Source organism: Panthera pardus, unplaced genomic scaffold (genome assembly GCF_024362965.1).
Source record: "Panthera pardus isolate Hobbes unplaced genomic scaffold, ASM2436296v1 HiC_scaffold_20, whole genome shotgun sequence".
Lineage (NCBI taxonomy): Eukaryota > Metazoa > Chordata > Mammalia > Carnivora > Felidae > Panthera > Panthera pardus.
The window spans coordinates 17,895,594-17,917,297 of record NW_026526766.1 but is presented as its reverse complement, the minus strand read 5'-3'; the positions used below and the strand labels follow the sequence as shown (position 1 = coordinate 17,917,297).

Genomic DNA, 21,704 nt, shown 5'->3' with positions numbered 1-21,704 from the left:
AGTCAGGCAAGCTAATCTCTGCAGGGGAGGCATTTCTTCTCCCAAGTCACACATGTTCTTAGCCTTTTCGTAAGCAGCGAGCCATTTCAGAGCAGTGAACAGCGCTTATGGAAAGGAAGGACTTGGCAAAACCGAGTGCTAGAGAGTTGGGCAGAGGTAATGTTCTCAATATTGGCACTAAATTTTCTAGACATCCAAGTGTGTGTGTCGTGTGTGTGTGCACGCGCGTGTGCGTGTGATGGAATTGGAACAGAAGAGCTGGAACGTCAGGGTTAGCTGATCCTCTCTGCTGGTTATTGGTTCGGCCTAAATAAGCTATCACAAGGGCCCTTAGTATAATTTCTTGGTTCTTTAATGTTAAAGCAATGAAATCTGGCCAAAAAAGTCTTTCTTTACCCCTGAATGCAGTGAAACAGGTCAAACAAAACATTTGAGGGTGGGTCAGAACAGAAGTAACTTTTAATGCTTTTAATGAGTTCATCGGGTCTATAACTCCTTCGGTTCTGGGTTGGCCAACCAGCTTGGGCCATCAAGATCATGGCCTTGCAAGGGAAAGCATGTTGTTGCAAGTGCCGAAGGGGGCACTCGCTTCTTGCAAATTTTCAGTGGTCTCTAAGATGCTAAACCCAAGAGTTTCTGGAAATGTAAAGAGAGAACTAGAATATGAAGAGAGGGCTTCCTAAAGTTTGATTTCCTAAAGTTGGAAGTTATTTGAACTTCAGGATTACATTATTTTTTAGAAATGTGTCAAGGGAAAATGTAAACATACTTAAAATAAGTATACATACAAGACGTAACAGTACCCTTCCCCCCGTATTCACCTCGCAATTTCAGTACATGGCCAATATTTATATTCCCATCAATTTGCTTCCCTCCCATATTATTTTGAAGCAAACCCATATTTAAATATTAACACTCCTCTCCGAGATAAAAACTCCTTTAGGGATGATCTTTTCTCTACCAGGACTAGAGCTATCCCAAAGCTTAAGGCGAGGAAGAAACTCCGACAAACCCACTGTCCTGATTATTCTCTTTGTCTCCTTACCCCTAACGCTTGCGTCAGATCCATTTTTTGTCATTCTCTGTCCTGCTGTGTCCTGTGCCCACTGGAAACTGCCTTCCCGAGCTCTTTACCTGAGCTACCTGTAAGTATTCGTCGACCTTGCACCTAACTCAGAGCTGGACATAGAGCAGGTGCTCCAGACCATCTTGAATGGATCTGATTCCACTCAGGGAAACGCTTTGGAAAAGACTTGAGAAAAATACGTTGCTGCCCAAATAAGTCAACACCATCATCTTTCAAAATAGTTTTGTTTCGTTTTTTTTTTTTCTCTTCATCCTTGTTCTAGGAAAATGCAGGTGAACAAGAGTCAGGTGAACAAGAGGTAGTTCATTGCCAAGACATGATGCGCTTTCTTGCACATATTTGCAAGTTATTTTCCTCAAGGAAGAGACATGAGCAAAATGGAGTGCTCAGGGAGATGAGCGAAATATTCTTCCTGGGAAACAAGATTTCCTTGAGAGGACACCTTAATTCAAGATCCACGCACACGCTTTTCTTTCTCCAAGAGCTAAATCATGGGCTGCTTAAGACAGTTAGACTACCCCAATGGCCATGGAGCTGTATCTCCTTTCGTGTACCAGTGGGTTTCAGTTTTTTAAATGACTAGTTATGGTCGTAGAGTTTTTTTCTCACTTTTGATGAGCCTCAGACAGTCATGACTCCTGTAGTATATCCTGGACAATGGTAGCTGCCTTAGTAAACGAATGCTAGTAAGTTCCCTTAGTTCTAAGATGTCCAAACATGGACATCGTCCCATTCCTCGTCCCATTCCAATACTTGTTATTTCCTCATCCATTCAGCTACCAAACATTTATCGAGTGCCTACTATTTTCCTTGCACTGTGATAGGTGATGGAGATACAAAGGTATTTCAAGGGACTTATGGAAATACAGCCCATCTATAGAGATACCGAGATTTGTAACTTAATGTTTTAAAATGTCACCGGTGCTCTTATAGAAGTGTATACAGAGCACAGGAAAACATAAAGAGGAGAAGGTTAATTCTGCGAAGAGGTCAAAATACCTTTGTAGAATAATTCACCCTTGAACTGACTCTAGAAAAATGAGTAGATATTTGATCAGCAGATGGAGATAATGGGTGTGCAGAAGGGGTTGTAGTTGTCAAAGGCACCGTCGTCTTCATGGATGAAAGCCTCTCTAGTGTCCAGGGAGCTGGTTCTGGCAGGGGGTACTGGGCATCATGGAGAGAAGATGTTACAGAGGTGCGCTGTGGCCAGACCGTGGGGAGTTTTTGTGTCATGGAAAGGTGTTTGGTTCTTTTTCCTGCAGGCCCAAGGGGGTGTCTTTAAGGTCGTAAACGCCTCCTCTCTCCAACCTGCCACCCATGAGCTCCCAACCACAGGAGGTACTGAAAGGCCACTCACCTTGTGACAGGGCAGCCAGTGCAGTCTTCCTGAGTGGGCCCCCAGCACTTGGCACACGAGGCGTCACAGATCTGGCAGTGGCCATGCTCATCGATGTATTCTCCTAGGGAACAAAACCTAATTGTTTACCTCGTTTCCACATGGCAGCGCTGCCTCGGCCGTCAGTCTGAGAGCAGCCAGATCGCTCCGTGGCTGCCCGAAAGCAATGGAAACAACACAGAGAGGAGACCTTGGATGGCTTCAGTTGCCGGTCCTAAGTCCTGACCTTATAATAACAACTGCTCCTCTCCCAAGGGCCTCGGAATTTGGAACCTCAAAAAGTTATGAGGCAATGACATAATTTTGGATCTAGTCAACATGTGTTACGGATTAAATAAGTACAGAGAGGCCAAGGGGGGCTTCTCATAGGACCCCTTTACTGAGCTCCTTCTGACTTGCCTGTTAACGGCTGAGAATGCTTGGACCCCAGAGACCTCCGTTACAGCCTTGGTTCAAGTCAAGCAACAGGCAGGACCCACCCACAACTCTGGGGTTATTATGGTAACTAGTCAAGAAGGGGAGTCAAAGCTTGGGTAACATTTGACAGATGTGAGCTGCATCTCACCCTGAAAGAGTAACAATGAAGAGATAGCCACAGAATTCTTCACTTATTTGGAAAGTATCCCTCCCAAGGAAAAACACACAGGAGGCCTTTCCACTGAAGCACGTGTAGCTTCCCAAACTTCTTGTGAACATGTAAGAAATTAGTCTCCCAGCAAAGATGGTGGGGACAAGCCAGCCTCTTTGAAGGTGATAATCCAGTGATAAACCAATGATGGGTCTCATTGAACTCAACCCTCTACTCACACTACACAACGTCTTCTCCCCCCACTGTCCTAGAAGAAATCGAGAAGTTTCTTTAGTCTGATCCAAAGACTCACTCTGTATGGTTTGGAAACCAATCACGCACAGAAAACATGGTTTCAGATTTCAGGAGAATCACTCCACCCCCTGTAAGTACGTCTGAACCTTGTCAATCTGAGATCCAGCCAAAATAGGGAGGTAGCAGTTCCTCACGCATGGTTTAACCAAGTCTCACTGAAACGCTAAGATTTGCTGCCTGCTTTATTGTAGTTGCTTTGAAGCCATGGAAACATAGACTTGACTGGTGAGAAATTGAAGGAAGCTCACCCCTCTGCATTGTCCCATGGCTTTACTGAACTAGGTAAGGTTACTAGGTGAGGTAACCTTAGATATATAAATCCTTCCCTTGCACTAACCACAAAAATGAAAATGAGGCGGCAGGGAGATTTTGTCCTTCTACACGGAAAAAGCCTTTGATGTCGTTACTCTGTAAGTTTTGTTAACTAAAGGGGAAAAGTACATATTCGGAGCAATGCAATTATCTATCTAATGTGGCATATCCTGCACATCCCAGACTCTGTTCTTTGTTGCTCGGTCGTTGCCAAGGAATCTGATATGTAACTTTTGATTTTTTTTAAAAGAAAAAACATAACTTTTCATTTTTTTATTTTCGAGAGAGGGGGAGAGAGAGAGAGACAGAGCACAAGCAGGGGAGGGACAGAGAGACAGAGGGAGAATCCAAAGCAGGTTCCAGGCTCTGAGCCATCAGCACAGAGCCCGACGCAGGGCTTGAACTTGTAAACCGTGAGATCATGACCTGAGCTGAAGGTGGTCGCTTAACCGACTGAGCCACCCAGGCTCCCCTGATATATAACTTTTAGAATGGAACCATAGTTTTTAGCTCAGGAGCGACTCCCGGGAGCCCAATACCCCAAAGAGTGAGTACCCAGTGGGGGCAAAGAATGCAAACGTGCAGGTTGTTCACTGCACAAGGTGCCTGTCCCAGTGGCCATGTGGAAGCAGAAATCCAGCCCATGTTCATCTCACCAAGCCACGCACTCTGGTTTGGCTGTCTCTGCCTCTGCCCCTGTAGGGGACACCTTTTGCTAATTCACACAAAGGTATTAGAAATGGACAAATTGCATTCTTGGTCATCATAAAGCTTGGTTTCCAAGGGAGAAAAAAAGCTGGGACTTCTGCCTAGTAGGAATGGGTGATTTCAAGCTGAGACTGCCTCATTCAATATAGGCCTCATGTTTATATGGCCTTTTATTTATTCAGGCTCCCCATTCTACCTCCTAATGATTGCCCTTGCTGTCATCTCTCCCACCTTTGTCACAGTGTGACTTTTGCCACAACCAACTGAGTAGTGATTATCAGTCCAGACACTCACAAGATAAAGGCAGACCTGGTAGGAAGGAGTAGATCTTGCCTACATTGCTAATGCTAATAATTTGTGTTTACGGAGCTGGATGGTCGCTATGTATCTTTCCAAAGGCATGTGGTGAGTGGAAGAGGAGTGAGGGATGGTTTCCAGAGGCTTCCAAACCCAAAGAAAGTGTATTCTAGAGGAACGTAGGATCATAGATTATTCATTTGTTCATGCATTCGTTCCATGGATACTTTTTGAACATCCATGTGCTGGGTAGTAGGTGAGATTTAGACATATACAAACAGAAAAGAGCCTGCTCTTTGGTCCTCAAGGATTTTTGAGAAGAATGATTTGAAAAGAGATCGTTATAATCCAAATGCTAGCCGGTAGCCTTTCACTTCCTTGGACAGTCTAGATTAACATCTAGAACAGAAAAGCAAAGGCATACACACCAGACTGTCCGCTCTACTGGTACTTTACCTTGACATTCACGCCTATAGGAACAGACACAGGGGTTTGTTTTTCCGAACTCTTGATAGCCATCCACCTTAATTTCCATGGTGTATTGGTTGCAACACAAGGGTAGGATTTTAAGCTAAATGCACCTTGCTCTGCTAAATCAAATGCTATTTAGATGGTTCTGAGAGTTTTGCCATTTCTATACCCAAAGTCTCCTTTGTAATTACCGAGGATACATGGTTAGGTCAAGCAAATGTTATCCAGATAGTGCTGTAAACATTTAAAATTCTCTGTAGCTCTTATTTGCCTCCTCATTGGCTTCCATAAGCCAGTAGGTGGCACTGATACCTTGGCTTTGTACTTGATCTGCTCAACCACCTTAGATGGAATCGTCACTTGAAACTGCCCCATGTCTGAGATTTCATACCCTTCTAATGTTCCACTACGACTCTAGCTCACCCGCTTGATCATTCTTTTATTCACCTTTCCAGTTACCTCTTATATTTCTTACTGGGGCTAGGCCAAAACTTCCCAAGACCCAAGTTCCAGAATTCCAAATTCTTTCTCAGAAGGTGACCTCACTTCCTAATTTGCTGATGAGGTACCGAGTTTCTCCAGCATCCTTTCTCTCAATGCCAAAATTCCTCCCTCTCTCTTGATTGTTCACTGGTCTCTCCTCTCCATGGAAGGTATGTACCTTATTCCTGGCCATTGTTGGCTGTCCACCTCATGTTCTGGGACTTTCCCCACAACGGTTTTCCACCAGCCTCTTTGCCTTCAATCATTTCTTCACATCTCCCATCATCCTCCTATCTACAAAAGTTCTCCCTAAGCTAAGACCTTCCCAAGCACTTTTCTTCCCTGATGGCTGACTCTTAAAACATGTTTTTCCTTCCTACCACTTAGACCCAAAGTGGAGAAAACCTTCATAACCTTGACGCTTATGTAAGTGAGTCAGCGTGGGACAGCTTAGCTGTGCACCTCTCTCAAGCCTGCATGCCTCCTAACTTTAGAGCAAGTGCTGGCTTTAGAACAGACGAGAATCGAGGGACCTGCCCCGATTTTTATGATTATGTAGATGTCCAATTAGTTACAGAAACAACTGTCCCCAACCCCAGCCCTTGCAGGCACAAGTTTCCCACTGCACATTTGAAACCAAAAAAAGCCAGATTCCAAGGACATAGTGGAGTTGCTTTTTTTTTTTTTTTTTTTCCTGGTTGTTGGAGCAGCAAATTCTTGTCATCTGTCTTCATTGCACAATGAAACTAAATGTTTATGACAGGCGTGATATACAAAATTCTTGGAAAAAAATCACTTGTAGCACAGACTTCAGGGGCCAATATTTTGTTCTCCACCTCATCCTACAAGCTCTTCCTTCTGGTGTCTTCATCTATTATTCAGTCCAAATTATCTTTCTACTGTGATCACAAAAATTCCATTCCCCTTTTAGTTCCTTTCTCATCTCATCCTGTAATAGTTCAAAGGACAGAGAGGAAGGGGTGTCTCATGGGGAGAGGTGATGTCTCAAAAGTTGAAGACATAGCTTAGAAAGGCATACTTCTCCACTGAAAAATTTACAAGAGGGGCGCCTGGGTGGCTCAGTCGGTTAAGCGGCCGACTTCGGCTCAGGTCATGATCTCACGGTCCATGAGTTCGAGCCCCGCGTCGGGCTCTGTGCTGACAGCTCAGAGCCTGGAGCCTGTTTCAGATTCTGTGTCTCCCTCTCTCTGACCCTCCCCTGTTCATGCTCTGTCTCTCTCTGTCTCAAAAATAAAGGTTAAAAAAAATTAAAAAAAAATAATTTTTACGCATACATGGCCGGGAGACCTTCCTTCCTCCTACAGAAGGGCTAGGCTTTCTTGTGTACTCTGTAATAGCCTTTATGGACTGGAACCAAATTTTTTGCAGCATTTAAGAAAACATACGTTGTAGACATAAAAATACTAAATAAATTAATAAACCCATAAGTAGATAGCGATGTGAGCGTGAAACAACTTTTTGGCAAGGGTGATTTGTAAGAGAGAACGGGAAGAACGTTTGATGAGACATTAGCCGTTTGGTTTGGGTCTGGTTATTTCAGGGAGCAACCTCGGGATCCTGAATTATCTGGAGGCTTCTGTGTACATGCTTTGTCACCAGATGCCAGGGAATCATGGAGTGTGACTTCCCCGAAAGACTCTGCAGCCCCAGGCACTAACCAAGTGCCGGTATTTCTTTGCAAGGATGCCAATACCTAGTTTCCAACTTAAGATACCGCCGTGTGAAGACGGTGTCCGTGAAAAGAAATCCATGCACTTGTTACTTTTTACCAGCTATAATTAATACTCAGGAACACTTTCAAGTTATATACTAATGAAATAATTCAGTTTTTAAAGCCTTGTTGAGCGTGACATTTTATAGCCAGGCTCAAAGTATGAGGCCGTCCAGGGAACCGGCAGCATCTTCGCTTACGTGTTTACATAATCGTTCAGCCTTAAAAAGGAAGGAAATTGACACGTGCTACGACATGGATGGACTTGGAAAATGTTAACGCTGAGCGAAACAAGCCAGTCACAAAAGAACAAATGCTGTGTGTTTTCCATTTATGTAAGGTACCTGGGGTGGTCAGGTTCAAAGGGACAGAAAAATAGAATGGAGGTTCTTAGGGGCTTAGGGGGAGGGGAACGTGAGTTATTGCTTAATGGGTACAGGATTGCACCTGGGGAAGATGGAAAAGTTCTGGAGACGGATGAATGGTGGTGTGAATATAATAAGGACCAGAACTGTATACTAATAATGGTTAAAAGTATAAATTTTATCTTATAGATACTGCCCCGTCCCCCTTGCCCCAAACAATTCTATACACCGAGTTTGTTCCTTACCAGGCCAATACTTAATTTTAACCCAAAACCTCAGGATTGTCTGCCCTGGGGGGATGTGTCCAGAGAGCACCAACCGTCTTGGAGAGCCAGTGTGTTGAACTGAATCTTGGGAGATGTCCTGTGCTAATGGGGTCAGTGGATAAATGGATAGAGCTCATGAAAATGGAGACATCTGCCTGATGGAATCCTTGGGTTTTGTTTTGTTTTGTTGGTTGTTGTTGCTCCCTTTGGGAACTAGAGGCAAACTAAACATCTAGCAGGTAGAAAGAGAGGTCTGTTCCCACAGCCTGGAGGTGTCTGGGAGCCACCGCTGTCCCATTTTGCCCTCTCAACAGTGACTTCCCTTTTCCCTCCCACCCAGGCTTTTCTGATCGACCGGACTTCTCCTTCCTGGTCCCCTTGCTTTTTTTAATTCTCAGATGCTCTGCAATGCTACTCTGGTGCCCCCATGGGTTGGCGCCCCCGCAAAAAAAGGATGGATGGTGAATTGTGGATCCAACGCACGTGCAAAGGTTTGGTTTCCTCCCGCCTGCGTGTTGTCCAAAGAGCAAGGAATTAAGAGTTGATCCTTTTCGGGGCGCCCGGGGGGCTCAGTCGGTTGGGCGTCCGACTTCAGCTCGGGTCATGGTCTCGCGGTCCGTGAGTTCGAGCCCCGCGTCGGGCTCTGTGCCGACGGCTCGGAGCCTGGAGCCCGCTTCGGATTCTGAGTCTCCCTCTCTGTCTCTGACCCTCCCCCGTTCATGCTCTGTCTCTCTCTGTCTCAAAAATGAATAAACGTTAAAAAAAAAAAATTAACAAAAAAAAAGAGTTGATCCTTTGTGTGTCCACTGTTGTTTGGGCCCTGACCACAGTCAGGCTGCTAAAAAAAAAAGGGGGGGGGTATCCAAAGTGAAGCTTTGGCCAACACACCGGAACGTAGTGGTGATGTAGCAATCACCACTACATCGGTGAAGTTCCCATTCACTGACACCCGCTGTATTACGTTCTGTTCTATGTAACGTTTAATCCAGACAACAGCCCTTTTATGAATGAGAAACGGAGGCTCAGAGAGATGAAACATCTTGCATAAATTAATTCGGCTAGGTAAGTGACAGAGTTGGGCTATGACCCAGGTATGTCTTAGCCGGAGTCCAGACTCTCTTCTGCAGTGTTTCCCTGGTATGGATTCAATTCCCTTTTTGGCGTTCCGAGTAGCTTTGCTATTTATAAAAAAAAAAAAAAAAAAAAAAAAAAAAATGGACCTTGAGCACAAGCCTGGTCTGAAGCGTTTGGTGAGGTAAGGGTATCGGAAAGGAATTCACTGTGAAAACAAGTGAACTTTGAGCCGGCACATTGTACAGAGCAAATTTCCTCAATGATTGAAAAAACTCTCCAAATTTATTTTCTCTGAGAAAGTGGCCAGTATTTATTAAAAGGCAATTCTGTTTATCCCAAATTGAGATTTTTACAAGCAGTTTGGTCTGTCCACTAGATTAGAAGCTCCTGAGAGGAAACCCAAATGGTATTTTTGAATGAATAAAATAATTGGCGCTCTGCACAGGAATTTTCTATACTGCTTTAACTGCTGTCCAAAAGCAAAATAAACGGGCTCCTCAGAAATCATTTATAACCAGAATTATATGCTCCTCCAATTTATATGAAAATCTAGTATAGATGGATTGGTCCTTGTATATCTTTTCCTCAATTAGGAGAATTTTGCATTGCCTCTGTGTTTGTGAAAGTCCCTCAAAGTTCTAGCTTAAGGATGCTAAAATTGAAAAGACACTGAACAGTTGGTTGTAAAACCAGACACAAGAGGGGACAAAGGGCGTGAGTGTGATTAGTATCTGCAATTAAATAAAATAAATAAAGCCTATCATCGAAACTGCAGGATCATGAATACTTCCTGTAAGTACAGTATGGTAGATGGAAACTGATTTATTGCCCATTTGAGGTGTGTAAAATGTCTTGCTGGTCTCTTTATTTCGTGGGCTATCTTTATTATTTCTGAAAGTGAGCCTGGAATTTTTTTTTTAAGTTGATTTATTTATTTTGAGAGACAGAGCACATGCACGTACAAGGGAGGGGCAGAGAGAGAGGGAGAGGGAATCTCAAGAAGGCTCCACGCTCAGCATGGAGTCCGACAGAGGGCTTGATCCCACGTCGGCGACATCATGACTTGAGCCGAAATCAAGGGTCGGGCGCTTACCTGACTGAGCCCCCCGGGTGCCCGGAGCCTAGAATTTCTACAGATTCTCTAGTGCACTCAGTCCCCCTGGTCTTTGGGTTTGATGCTATCCCAATGCCCCCACCACTTGTGGCCGCAGTGGGACCACTCCCCTGGGGGAAACTGTACATTATCCGATGCATTCACAGCGAGGGGATCCGGGGGTCAAGATACAGGGACACAAGTGGGTGACCGTCATTTGAAAGAATGACTCATTTACCTTTTGGAAAACATCACCGATGACCCGAGGCAGGTCACACTCGGGTGAGGGACACCGAGGCAGACTAACCGAGAAAGGGAACGACTTGGGTGGACAGAGGTCCCATGTGCACCCCAGTGAGCCCGAAGGGCTGTTCCGCATCCTTTCACTCTGGAGGTGATGAAGGATGGCAGGTGAAACTATCAGGACCATCGAGCCTTCCCGACGCTCTCGAACTAAACAAGAGTTTTCGCATGCAGATCAGATCGGTTAAAGCCCAAAAGCCTTCCCTGAGGAGCTTAAAACCCAATGTTCTCCGTGGTGGTCGGGGTCCTGGAACACAGGCATGAGGATGAGGCTTGTTATCCTCCACTTTCGTTTCTATGGTGACCCAGGGAGCCTCCCTAACCCACGTTTATTACTTGCTCTTAAACCCTTCAGAGTACAGCTGCTGGCCCGTCCCCCACGCCAGTGCCCCAAGGGAGGGAACATCCTCAAATTATCCTCCTTTTCTTCCTCGGCAGCCACAGGCTGCAGAAATGTTGGCTCCATCTTTCCTTTCCGGCGCTCCCTTAGTCTTCCCTCAAGCCTAACCTGCTGGTCTAAAGCATTGCAGCCTAATTGCTAATTAAGAGAAAGGGGAAGCTCCTGGAAGGAGGAGGAGTTTGCATCCCAAGACCTAGGGCTCCGTCCGTCCGGTAGCTCTGTAGCTAGTAATTGGCTGTAGCTGGTAATTGACACGCAGCGTTTTATTGGGTCATCATTAACACTGCCCGTTCACAGGCAGTCGATGCTGCCTTCTAAGACATCTGTTGGTTTGCCTGGCGATGGGTCTGAATGGAGCACAGCACCCAGAATGCCTCAGCCCCTTAGTGACCGGGTAGGCATTTGATTACTCGGGATGCCATATGTTGTATGGGGAGTGACCAAACTGTGCTTTTTAAAAAGCCCAAGTATGCATATCAAAACCAAGGGGGGCGGGGTGAACCAAAGTACCTGTGTGCCCGCCGCAGGCTGACCTAGTAGGAAGCCCTGGGGTTGGGCAAAGACACAAATGTTGGAGTCATCCCCTGCTGGGTTTGATGTGGGCTTCTTTCTCCAACTATCTGACGGGAAGCAAATCGCAGATTTCCCTGACATTCTTCTCCGGAGTATCGCGGACAGTCTCTCACAGGACGTGGTGAGGATCAAACGAGGAAACCGACCCCAGCACCCGGCCCAGCGGCTTTCGGAATATTAGTGACCATTATCAGGTACTGGGGGTAGGTTAGCTCATTGCACCTCCAGTAATCACGTGGGGTAGGGCCGTCGGCCTCATTTGCCAAAGTAAGGAGTTTCAGCATCGAAATGTTAACTCTTGACGCGTGGCTCAAAGCCCGGATCCCAGATCGTGCCTCCCCTAACCCCCCCGAGGGCACTTGAAGACTCAATTGGCTACACAGGGTGGTGGCCATGAGGCAGCTACTCTTGCTGACCCTGTGGATGGAGAACAACCACCTCTCAAGGGAAATCAGCTGCAAGATAGCCACCCACGCAAGTTAGTGGTTATAAGCCGCCCTTTGGAGACAGCCTCCTGCATCAGAGAGAAGCTGGGCAGCGCTTCCCTGCGCCCCGTGGCCACGGCGCTGCCCTTTTCGGGCTGCTGAGGCGAGAGTTTGTCAGAAGTAGGTGAACCCCGGGGAGCCGGGGCCCACAAAACGGCCTCTTCCCGGCAGAGTTTCACCCCGTCAGGTTCTGGACATGGGGTTCTTGGCTCTGCGATGGAGCTGGCACCACGCAAGCCCTGACTACCTGTGTCTTCAGGTGAGTGGCCGGGGATAGACTTGCTTCCAGGCTCGGTGGGTGTCAGGACAAGTCAGTTTCCTCTCTGTCTCTGGGAGGGTGGAGCCCCTCCACAGATGGAAATAAACACGGGGGCGGGCCCCTGGGTGGCTCAGTCAGTTAAGCGTCTGAGTCTTGATTTCAGCTCAAGTCACCATCTCACGGTTTGTGAGTTCGAGCCCCGAGGCGGGCTCTGTGCTGACCCACCCTACCTGTGTTTTCTCTCTCTCTCAAAATAAATAAATAACTTAAAAATATTTTTTAAAAACGAAAATGGGCCAGTATTGTTAGGCTGTGAGTGTATGCGTTCTGTGTGTGGGGACGGGGTGGGTGGGGGAAGCCATGGGGCAGAAGGTCTCACCCCCCGGGTGTCAGAGACAGAGAGTCTCAGGTGTTTCCCTACCTACCAACCCCCTTCTGTATTGCGGACAGTGTCTCCTAGAATGTGAGATTCTCATAAAGACGTCTATATGGTTTGCATCTTATCAGAGTTTCAGACTCGGTCCAGAGCATGGAATCTGGGACTGAAACCTCACTGGGTCCCACCATAGGCAGAATGATACCCCCACCTCTTCAAGATTCCTGTACCCCCCCCACCCCCCCTTGCTCCCCGTGTGCTTAGATGACTGGGAGGGGAGAAGCAGGGTACAGGTGAAGTGCATGCATTTGGAACAGGTGTCCTAGATGGGAAACTTGGGGCTGCCTTGTGCCAGTTGTGTGAACTTGGACAAGTAATAGAACCTCCGTCATCTCCTCTGTAATATGGAAATAATCACAGCATCATAAAATTGTCAGAAGGGTTAAATCGGTGAATACGTGAGGTGTACTTTAAAAGATAACAGCACACAGTCGGTGCTCCATAAAAGTTAGCTGTTACGGGTCCAGGGGGCACAACCAGGTCCCTTAGATAAGCAGCACAAGAGACGGCACAAACCTTTAGAGACACTCCCACCTCAAGTCCCTTCTTACTGTATGGGTGGCTTCGAAAAAATTATTTCACCTCTCTTCGGCTTTTAAATTTTTAAGATTTTTAAAATTTATTTTTGAGAGAGAGAGAGAGCCCGCATCCAAAGCAGGCTCCAGGCTCTGAGCTGTCAGCACAGAGCTCGACGTGGGGCTTGGACCCATGAACCGGGAGATCATGACCTGAGCCAAAGTCGGATGCTTAAATGACTGAGCCACCCAGGTGCCCCTAACCTCCCTTCAGCTTTATAAAATAAGTTCAGTTGCCCCAAACTTGATAGTTCCCTAAGATTAGGTAATAATGTCCTTTCTTCTACTGTGGTTGGTTTAGAACTGCGTGGTAAATAGAAACAAAATATCTAGGGAAGATTTCATTCCTCCACCACTGTTCAGGGACTGCTTAGACGAAGGGACTCTAATTTTAGTAACCATTTTATTCACTTTCAACAACTCAACAGGCGTGGTCCTGTGTAATGAGCACCGAGCTGTAGTCTGATCTATTCAGGAAAATGGCAACCCTCTGCCTTTTCACTTTCCACCCTAAACCTACAATTCTAGAACTATTAATTGACTAGAAAATTGTGGGCACCCCAAACCAATATTTGCCAATAGAGGAACAACTGACGTGCCTTTTGGGTCAGCATTATCCCTCCCTGTCATCACTCTAGTTGCCTTTCGGTGATATCGCTTAGCAATAACATACAATTGTGACTCTAACTGGTCTTTATTCCGCTCTTATCACAGTGGTGGGGAATTGCTTATGAATTGATTTGTACAACCTTAACATAAACTCAAGAGATGTCTCTTAGGCATTATTAATATCATGAGAGGGCTCTGGCCCTATCAAAACATTCCAGAATGGTAGGACTCGATGTGCTCTGGTCTTTCCTTGTACCTTGATGCCTTGATAATCTCCTTTAAACGTCCAGCATGGATCTCTGCGTGCCAACCACCCTGTTGAGAGCCTTGGTCTGCAGTGAAATGGCAGCCTCTATATCCCTCTACCATATAGACCCGAGAACTTGTCTTCTCTGCCTCGTCCTACAGAGACGGAGACCTCCTGTAGAGAACAGAGGAGGACCTTGCGAAAACCCTTCGCGTTCCTCCAGCGACAAACAGCTCTGGGAAATCTATAGGAGCCTCGAGAACAATTCGGTTCCTCTGGGAGAAGAGCCAGATTGGCTGCAAGGTAGGCACCTCAGTATTTGAGGTAAGATCAAAGTCTCCTCCCTTTGGTCTAACCTCTACTCTCTCCTGCCAACCCCAGCCCCGGCAGACCCTTGGCATCTCCCCAAGGGACCGTAGCACCTTCCTGCACTGGTTACATTGCTGTCTGGGGGCGGGGGCTCTTCGACGTTTCTAGGCAACAGGGGGGCACTCAAGGTAACAGTCTGGGCCCCATAATTGGGGGTCCTGGGCCTTTAGAACTCAATTCTTGGCTTAGGTCTGCAGCTGCCGGGCAGCAAGGCGGGGCTCAGTGTCCTGGGCTCAGGAAGCCTGAAACTCCATGGAAACTCAGTTCCCATGATCCCTGCAGGCCTAACTGGTGAGTCAGGCTCTCCTCCCCTTCCCAAACTCCCTGCAGGGGCTGTCTGACCTGCTTTGACTCCTTTTTGCTTTCAAGGTTGCTCTTGATTCTCCTCTCAACCTGATTTTACACGGTGTGAGGTGCCCGGGGCCCCAAACCTTCCCGGAGAGGGCCGATGCCTCTCTCCTGCTGTTCGCAGTTGGCCAAAACGGGCCGGGACAGGCTGCGGAAAAGCTAGCTGCCTGTGGGCTCGGGGGAACTTGAACGGTCTTTGCTTCTGCAATCATTCAGTGTAATTAGGTTGTAATTTTCTAACGATGAATGTGTGGGAGGCCCCCATTTTCTATGGGATAAAAACAAGCGCTTAACTACGGTAGCATGAGTGACCGGTGTGCACAAGAGCTGAAAGGAGCAGAGGCAGGGGGAAGATCTCCTTGCGGTGTGGGGGGATTAGAAGCCCAGGCCTGGAGTCAGAGATAGGGAGCCTCTTCTGGGAAAGCTAGGTGCTTTCTCGGTGCTTCCACATTAAGTTCTCAGAGCATCTTACAGAGATCAGCACTGCTCTCATCTTTAATTTTTTTTTTTTAATTTTTGTTTGTTTTTGAGACAGAGCGCAAGTGGAGGAGGGGCAGAGAGAGACGGGGTCACAGAATCCAAAGCAGGGTCCAGGCTCTGAGCTGTCAGCACAGAGCCTGACGTGGGGCTCGAACTCCTGGACTGCGAGATCATGATCTGAGCCGAAGTCGGACGCTTAACCGACTGAGCCACCCAGGCGCCCCTAGCCTTGCTCTCATTTTAAGGATGAGAAAACTGAGGCTCAGGAAATTTACGCAGTCTGCCCCAGGTCGCTGAATTAGTGCTATTTATTTATTTGTTTATTTTATATTTTTCAAGTTATTTATTTTGAGAGCGAGAGAGTGGGCAGGGGAGGGGCAGAGAGCGAGGGAGAGAAGGAATCCCAAGCAGGCTCCATGCTGTCAGCGCAGAGCCCGTACAGGGCTCGAACCCACGAACCGTGAGATCATGACTTGCGCTGACACCGAGAGTCGGACGCTTAACCGACTGAGCCACCCCAGCACCCCTGAATGAGTAGTGCTGTTTAGAATAGCTAGCGCTTACTCGTGATGCCATCTGCTAGGAATTGTCCTGAATGCTCTACACATATCGACTCACTCCTTTAAAATAATAATAATAACCTTAAAGTAAGAAAGGGTACATTGTGAACCACGGTGGCCTCCTTTTTCTGTTGACAATGTTGAGGCAGCGAATGATTGAATGAAGGACTATTCTGGTGGCAGAGCGGCAATGTAAACTCAGGGGGTCAGCCTTCACACTGCTCCTCTCACTGGGGTTTTGCCGCACTCCTTTTCTCCAGAAAGTGCCGGGAGATGGGGTTCTATTGCAGGTGTGTCTGATTTCAGGTGCCTTGTGCGCTTTCCACTACACTGAAAATCCAAATAACTGGCAGGCTGCGTGGGTGTGTACGTGTGTGTGCCTGTGTGAATATGGGGGTAAGTTCAAGCTCCGCAATCCTAGACACCCCAATCGTGCAACCTGGAGCTATTGCTTGCCTACTGCTTCCTGGAAGCAGCGTTCGAAGAGCTCACCGTGTACCCTTCATGAGACAGACAGAATCGGCTCCTACAAGCAGGAACATGAGCCGATGTGGAATCAAGTGTTCAGAATCGAATGGCTACACACGGCAGCTGGTTCTGATTGCGATCTTCCCGGAGGACAGGGTGATTTCTTGTTCATTTTGGGGTCCCCGTGGCTTTGCTGCACGAATAGAAAATGAGGAGAAAACGCCAACTTGATTTGTGCCTTGGGGGGAGAAATTCATTAGAGTTCTTTGTACTGAAACAAAATTGACTTGGGCCCGAAAAAAAAAAAAAAATAGATACGGTAAGGTGGTCGGGGGTGGGGGGGCCGGAAGGAGAAAATATTTTAGGAGAGGAGAAGAAAGGATTGGAGGCGGAAATAAGCACAGTGTCTCTGTGACCCAGGCACGTGGTTAGACGGACAAGTAGAAATGGAGTTTGAGCAAGTGAAAAATGAGTTTGGATCGAGGATGTAGCCAGGTCACGAAACATCAAAGATGGATGAAATGGGTGTGGTTGGCCAAAGGGAGCCGCTGAAGATTTAAGGAGAAAAGTCGGAGATGGAAACGAATTTGGTGGACAGTCGCTGTGGCCAGATGAAGCCGGATGAATTGGAAGGGACAGCTGGGAAGCCAGCTAGGAGGTGGCCTCAGGAGGCCAGGGTGGGGGCTGGAGCTACAGCAAACAAAATGGTGATGACAAGGTGGTTCCCAGAAAACCCGGTCCCAGGATCTCAGGGAAGGGTGGGCTTTTGAGCTCATTCGCGCTAGCTGCCGCCTCCTCCCTCCTCCCAGGGATCAATGGTCTCAGTGACGTTCTAGTCTAGGGACTGCCCAGTGTTGGCATGAAAACGGAGAGGCATGGAGAACTCACTTCTTCCACTTTTGGAAAACTGTATCAGAAATGTCTTTGCACGAGGCCCAGATTGGCTTCCGCGTGAGTGAATTTCCTACCTTGGTCATTTCAAAAGAAAGAAGCAGCCGCTCTGCGTGAACAGGATGATATTTCTGGGAATAGTGAAACAAGTCAGAACCTGAGTCCAAAGCTCAAACAGGGTGGCTTTGAGCACGTCAGGGAAACTCTGTGCGAGTCTTCTGTGACCGTGGGGGGGGGGCTACCTGACATGTAATAAATGATGAATAAATGCTATTACTATTATTGATACATGTTGGGTGCATATAGGAGATGAGGGGGGGAAAAAGAGGAGTCCAATCCATGGCCTTGAACTTGAGGGAGTAAAGGGATCATATTGGTATTGTTGGTCTGAGAATGGGAGGGAAGCTGTTTGTGATGATCTGGCAGATGTTTTGAAGCTACAACTCCTGGCATAACTCTGATGTTTATATACATTCCACAGGCGATATTTTGCCAGTGGCTGTCTTTTGGGCCCGCTCAACATCGAGCGGCTGTGTTCCCTCTCTGACACCCTCGTAGCAAGAGTTGATGGGGTAAAATATAGTGCAGGCATCCACAGCCCATCCCGCCCAGAGCCATGCCATAAACAATTGGGAGCTCATTGCATTGCTGCCAGATAGAGTGTCCTGTTTAGATGCCAAGATGGTGAAAGAAATTGTCATCATCTATGCACTCCTGGGGAGGGGCCATCCCGTTCGTGGCCAGGATGACCGTTTGGCAGAAAAGCCACGCATGTGTAGACGCTCGGGCATAAAACCCATGCAGAAGAAAGGTAAATTGTCACGGAGGGCTCTTATCGTTGTGGTTTCAGCTGCTTACTTGGACTTTGTGACCATTCTAAAAGGTGTTTTTTAGTCAGGAACCGAGTCTTCGGTAAAGGATGAATCGGTAGCAGCAGGTTAAAGGTACATGCCAGTGGAGGCAATGCTTTGAGTTTCATCGAGGAGTGTCCTTGTGCCAACAAGGCTAAGTGCCTAGTGAGTGAGGTGAGGGCGTGAGTTTGCTATGTTTTTGTGTTCAGGAGAGAAAGCGAGATTTGGAAAGTCTACCTCTCTGGAAAGTCTCTTCAGGTGACCATCAGAAGCCGATCTCCACCTAGGAGATGCCCTTTTCACAGATGAAGGAGCCAACCGTAAGCATTGACACAACTTGCCCCAAATCACACAGCGTGTCTTGTTCCTCCTTATCTATGCTGAGGGGAAAAAACAATCCTTGCGGGAATTTGTAAAGAGAAATAAAGGCAAAGCAATACCCAGAGACTATCGATGGTACCGCCATTTTTAGGTTGGCAAAGGACCCCATGCTAGAAGGCTGTCCTAGTAACATTCAACAGACTACTCCTCTGTCGTAAGTGTCTAATTCTTTATTCTGGAATTTCTTCTTCCCAATCTTGAAATATCTTCTGCAAAGTGGAGATTCCTAAATAGCACTTCAGTCTAATCAGTCTCCTGAGTTCAATAATCCTGTATCTATGGCCCACCAGACTCTACGGGTGGGTACTTTGGAGGTATCTCTAAGTCGACATGTTCAATAAGACTAAGCATGTTAATTCAGTACTCGTATCCCTCATACTCCCCATCTCGGGGAGCACTTACACCATCCAAGCTGGGGAGTCAGTGGAGGGAGCTCCTCCCTGGTCCCACCCTTCCCCCAGTCACTCTCAGTTTCTGTCAACCCTAACTCATGAACATCTGACTTCTGTCATCTCTTCCCCATCTCCAGCACCACCACATGACTTCTAGTGCAATCTCTCCTCTTTCAAGTGGGAGATTTATCTTCAACATTGGTCTCCTGGACTCGTTATCCACTCTCCCCATCCCACCCCTGTTCCGGAACCAAAATGATGTTTCACTAATTCACACTTCTAGCCTCCTGCCTAAGATCATCCAGTGCTGCCCCCCCCCCCCCAATACAGAGTAAAGCCCAAAGAATGACACCTCCTTGCCTCTACCTGATTGGTGTGCAGAAACCAGCTTCCAGGGGAGAGCACCAGCTTGTAGGAGTGTGAGACCTTCTCTAGTGTCTCAGAAGGCTGCTCTGACGGGTCCATACGGCAGGCCAGAAGAGCCAGGTTGTTGACCCCCAGGAGTTTTCTTCGGCCAATGATGGGGATTTAGTGTTTGAAGATCTTCCCTCCGTCACCCCTCCAGCGAGCTAACTGAGGCCTGTCTTCTATATCATTTTCCGGTGTTTCCCCTCAGCACTGAGTTTGAGTCCCCTCTGTGGCAGCTGGCTTGATAAGATAACTCTCATCGGCTATTTTTTCTTCCTGATCTCATGTTCTCACTCTACCGCCGGCATTTTCTTTCATCACCCAAATAAACCTCTTGTACTTGAATCTTTGTCTCCAGTCTGTCTTGTGAAAGGGGGACACCTGAGACCCATCGCTAGGTTCTGGCATTCCCAAGAGACTTTCGGTTCTCCAAGCCCACTGTGTACTCTCTCACTTAAAGTATCCATTTGGTTTGCATCTACTCCCTTGTCTCTTTCCCAGACAACATTCTGGGAAACTCATTCTTTACCACCGAAAGCTGCCTGCACTCTTTTCTCTACCATACTGTTATGCAGCCAAATTGATTTTTTTTTTTTTCTGTGCTCTGTGGTGCTTGGTACATATTTTTAACTTATCCTACATACCCACTGGTATTTCTGCCCACATGTGTCTCCTCCACGGGGTTAGGTGGTCTTGGAGATCAGGAATAATTGCCCACGATCTGGACCACCATTTGCCACGTGAAACAGCGGTCAAAACATTTTGGTGAATTCATAGGTGGACGTGATTGAGGTAAAGGGATGCCAAAGAGTTACCTGGCAGCTGATCGCTCCACGGAAACGTCTGTATTACCGTTCAGCGTAATTATTCAGCACCCCCTACGCGCAGGCACCGTCTCGGGTATTGAGGTACACTAGTGGGCAAAACACCGGTCTCGTCTCTGGGCGAGCTTACATCACAGCACAGGAGTTGGTAAACGATAACTACAATAAACTCGCAAATTTTGTATAGTTCGCATGGTTAGAAGCTAATATCAGCCATGGGGGAACAAAAGGACAAGCAAATCAAAGTGCTGGCAAGGAGTGGTGATTGGAGTACAGGTTGTAAGCAGTAGAGTATAATAGGTTCCAGAAGCCACCGCGGTAGAACCCCAGAAGAGAATGTGTGAGTAGGCCGGACTTGCCCCGAAAGTTAGTTGACAGGGTTAATCACCAACCTGCAGTAGAGTAATTTTGCTTGCAGGAGGATAGACATTTGTGCTTCAGAGGACACAAGCCCTATCCCATCCAGGCTTGTAATATTCTTAGTTAAAAAATGACTCCTTTCCTAGACATGTGGTCCCCAGGCAGACTGCCTGCTGCGAACCCAATTTTTAATGCAAAATGTCTTTCCAGCACAGAAGCGCACTGCCAATTTATTAAAGTTTCTGGAGAGAATGAGATCAGCAGACAAAAGCGTATTAGAGAGGGGTGCTATGTTTCAGGAGGTAAAGTGAGGGGTGCAGCCGACCAGGGATGCCGCATATAGGAAGCAGATGTCCTCAACTAAATTTACATCTCCCTTACCATCAGTCAGGAAAACCACCCAGGTTGCAAAATATATATATCCAATATATATGTGTGTGTGTGTGTGTGTGTGTATTGCATGAGCAATAAGAATGATTGTGCTATACGTGATATACTAATAATACAGTGAATTTATCTTTTGAACTTTCTCAAAAGGAACTGCAGAGTAGGGAGTTAAATGGGATCCAAGGGTAGAAGAATAATTTTAGGGAATTAATGATTTAAAAATGAGATTGGCAGAGATCCTAAGGGAGATAATGGCTCGCCATAACAAGAGGCTCTAAAAATAAAATTCTGACACTGTAACCCGTAAAGTGTCTCAGTAAGGGAGAAAAGGCAGGAGGCACTTAAGTCAGTACCGCTTCACAGAGAACTCTGCCGAAGTTTGGTATCTGTCAGGAGGCTGGAACTTTCAGGATTTCCTGCCAGGAGCTATCACTTCTGCAGGAAGTGGGATGGATATCAAGGGGGCTGCATACACTTTTTAGGGGCTCCCGGAGCACATAGTACCAGGCAGATCTTTTACACGGCGCACGGGCAGTTCCCGGTCAACCCTGGTCCGCACTCTTCCTCTCTTTCACGCTGTGCCTTAGCTCCTTGCACCCAGGGCTCCAGCAGGGAGAGACTCCTGGCACTTTCCAGATGTTCGAGGCTATTCTGCACTTTCCTGTCCCTTTCTAGTCTCTTCCTTCAGCTTTCCTCCTGCCTCCCGCCCAGAGGACAGACTGCTGGCTCTGTTATATCCCTAGAGAACATTTCCTTCTCTTTCTTTTCATAGTGCATCAGGGCATTTTCTCTGGAGCATTTATCTGTCTTAATTACAGTATAAAACCCATACAGGCAGAGTTCCTCTTTACGTTAATATCCCATGTAGCTAACACGCTACCCGGCACAGAGTACGTGTTCCATAAAAGGTGAGTAGATGAATAGAGTG

The 21,704-nt window shown here is 47.0% G+C and overlaps 1 protein-coding gene across 2 annotated transcripts in view; it reads right to left on the bottom strand.

The window, feature by feature from the left end:
- Positions 1 to 21,704, bottom strand: part of PCSK5 (proprotein convertase subtilisin/kexin type 5) — a 444,612-nt gene that overhangs the window by 96,391 nt on the left and 326,517 nt on the right. For both annotated transcript variants that reach the window (XM_053907817.1, XM_019463577.2), the window contains exon 21: positions 2,448 to 2,550. In XM_053907817.1, the coding sequence (XP_053763792.1) occupies positions 2,448 to 2,550 (103 nt within the window). The remainder of the gene's footprint in view (positions 1 to 2,447; positions 2,551 to 21,704) is intronic.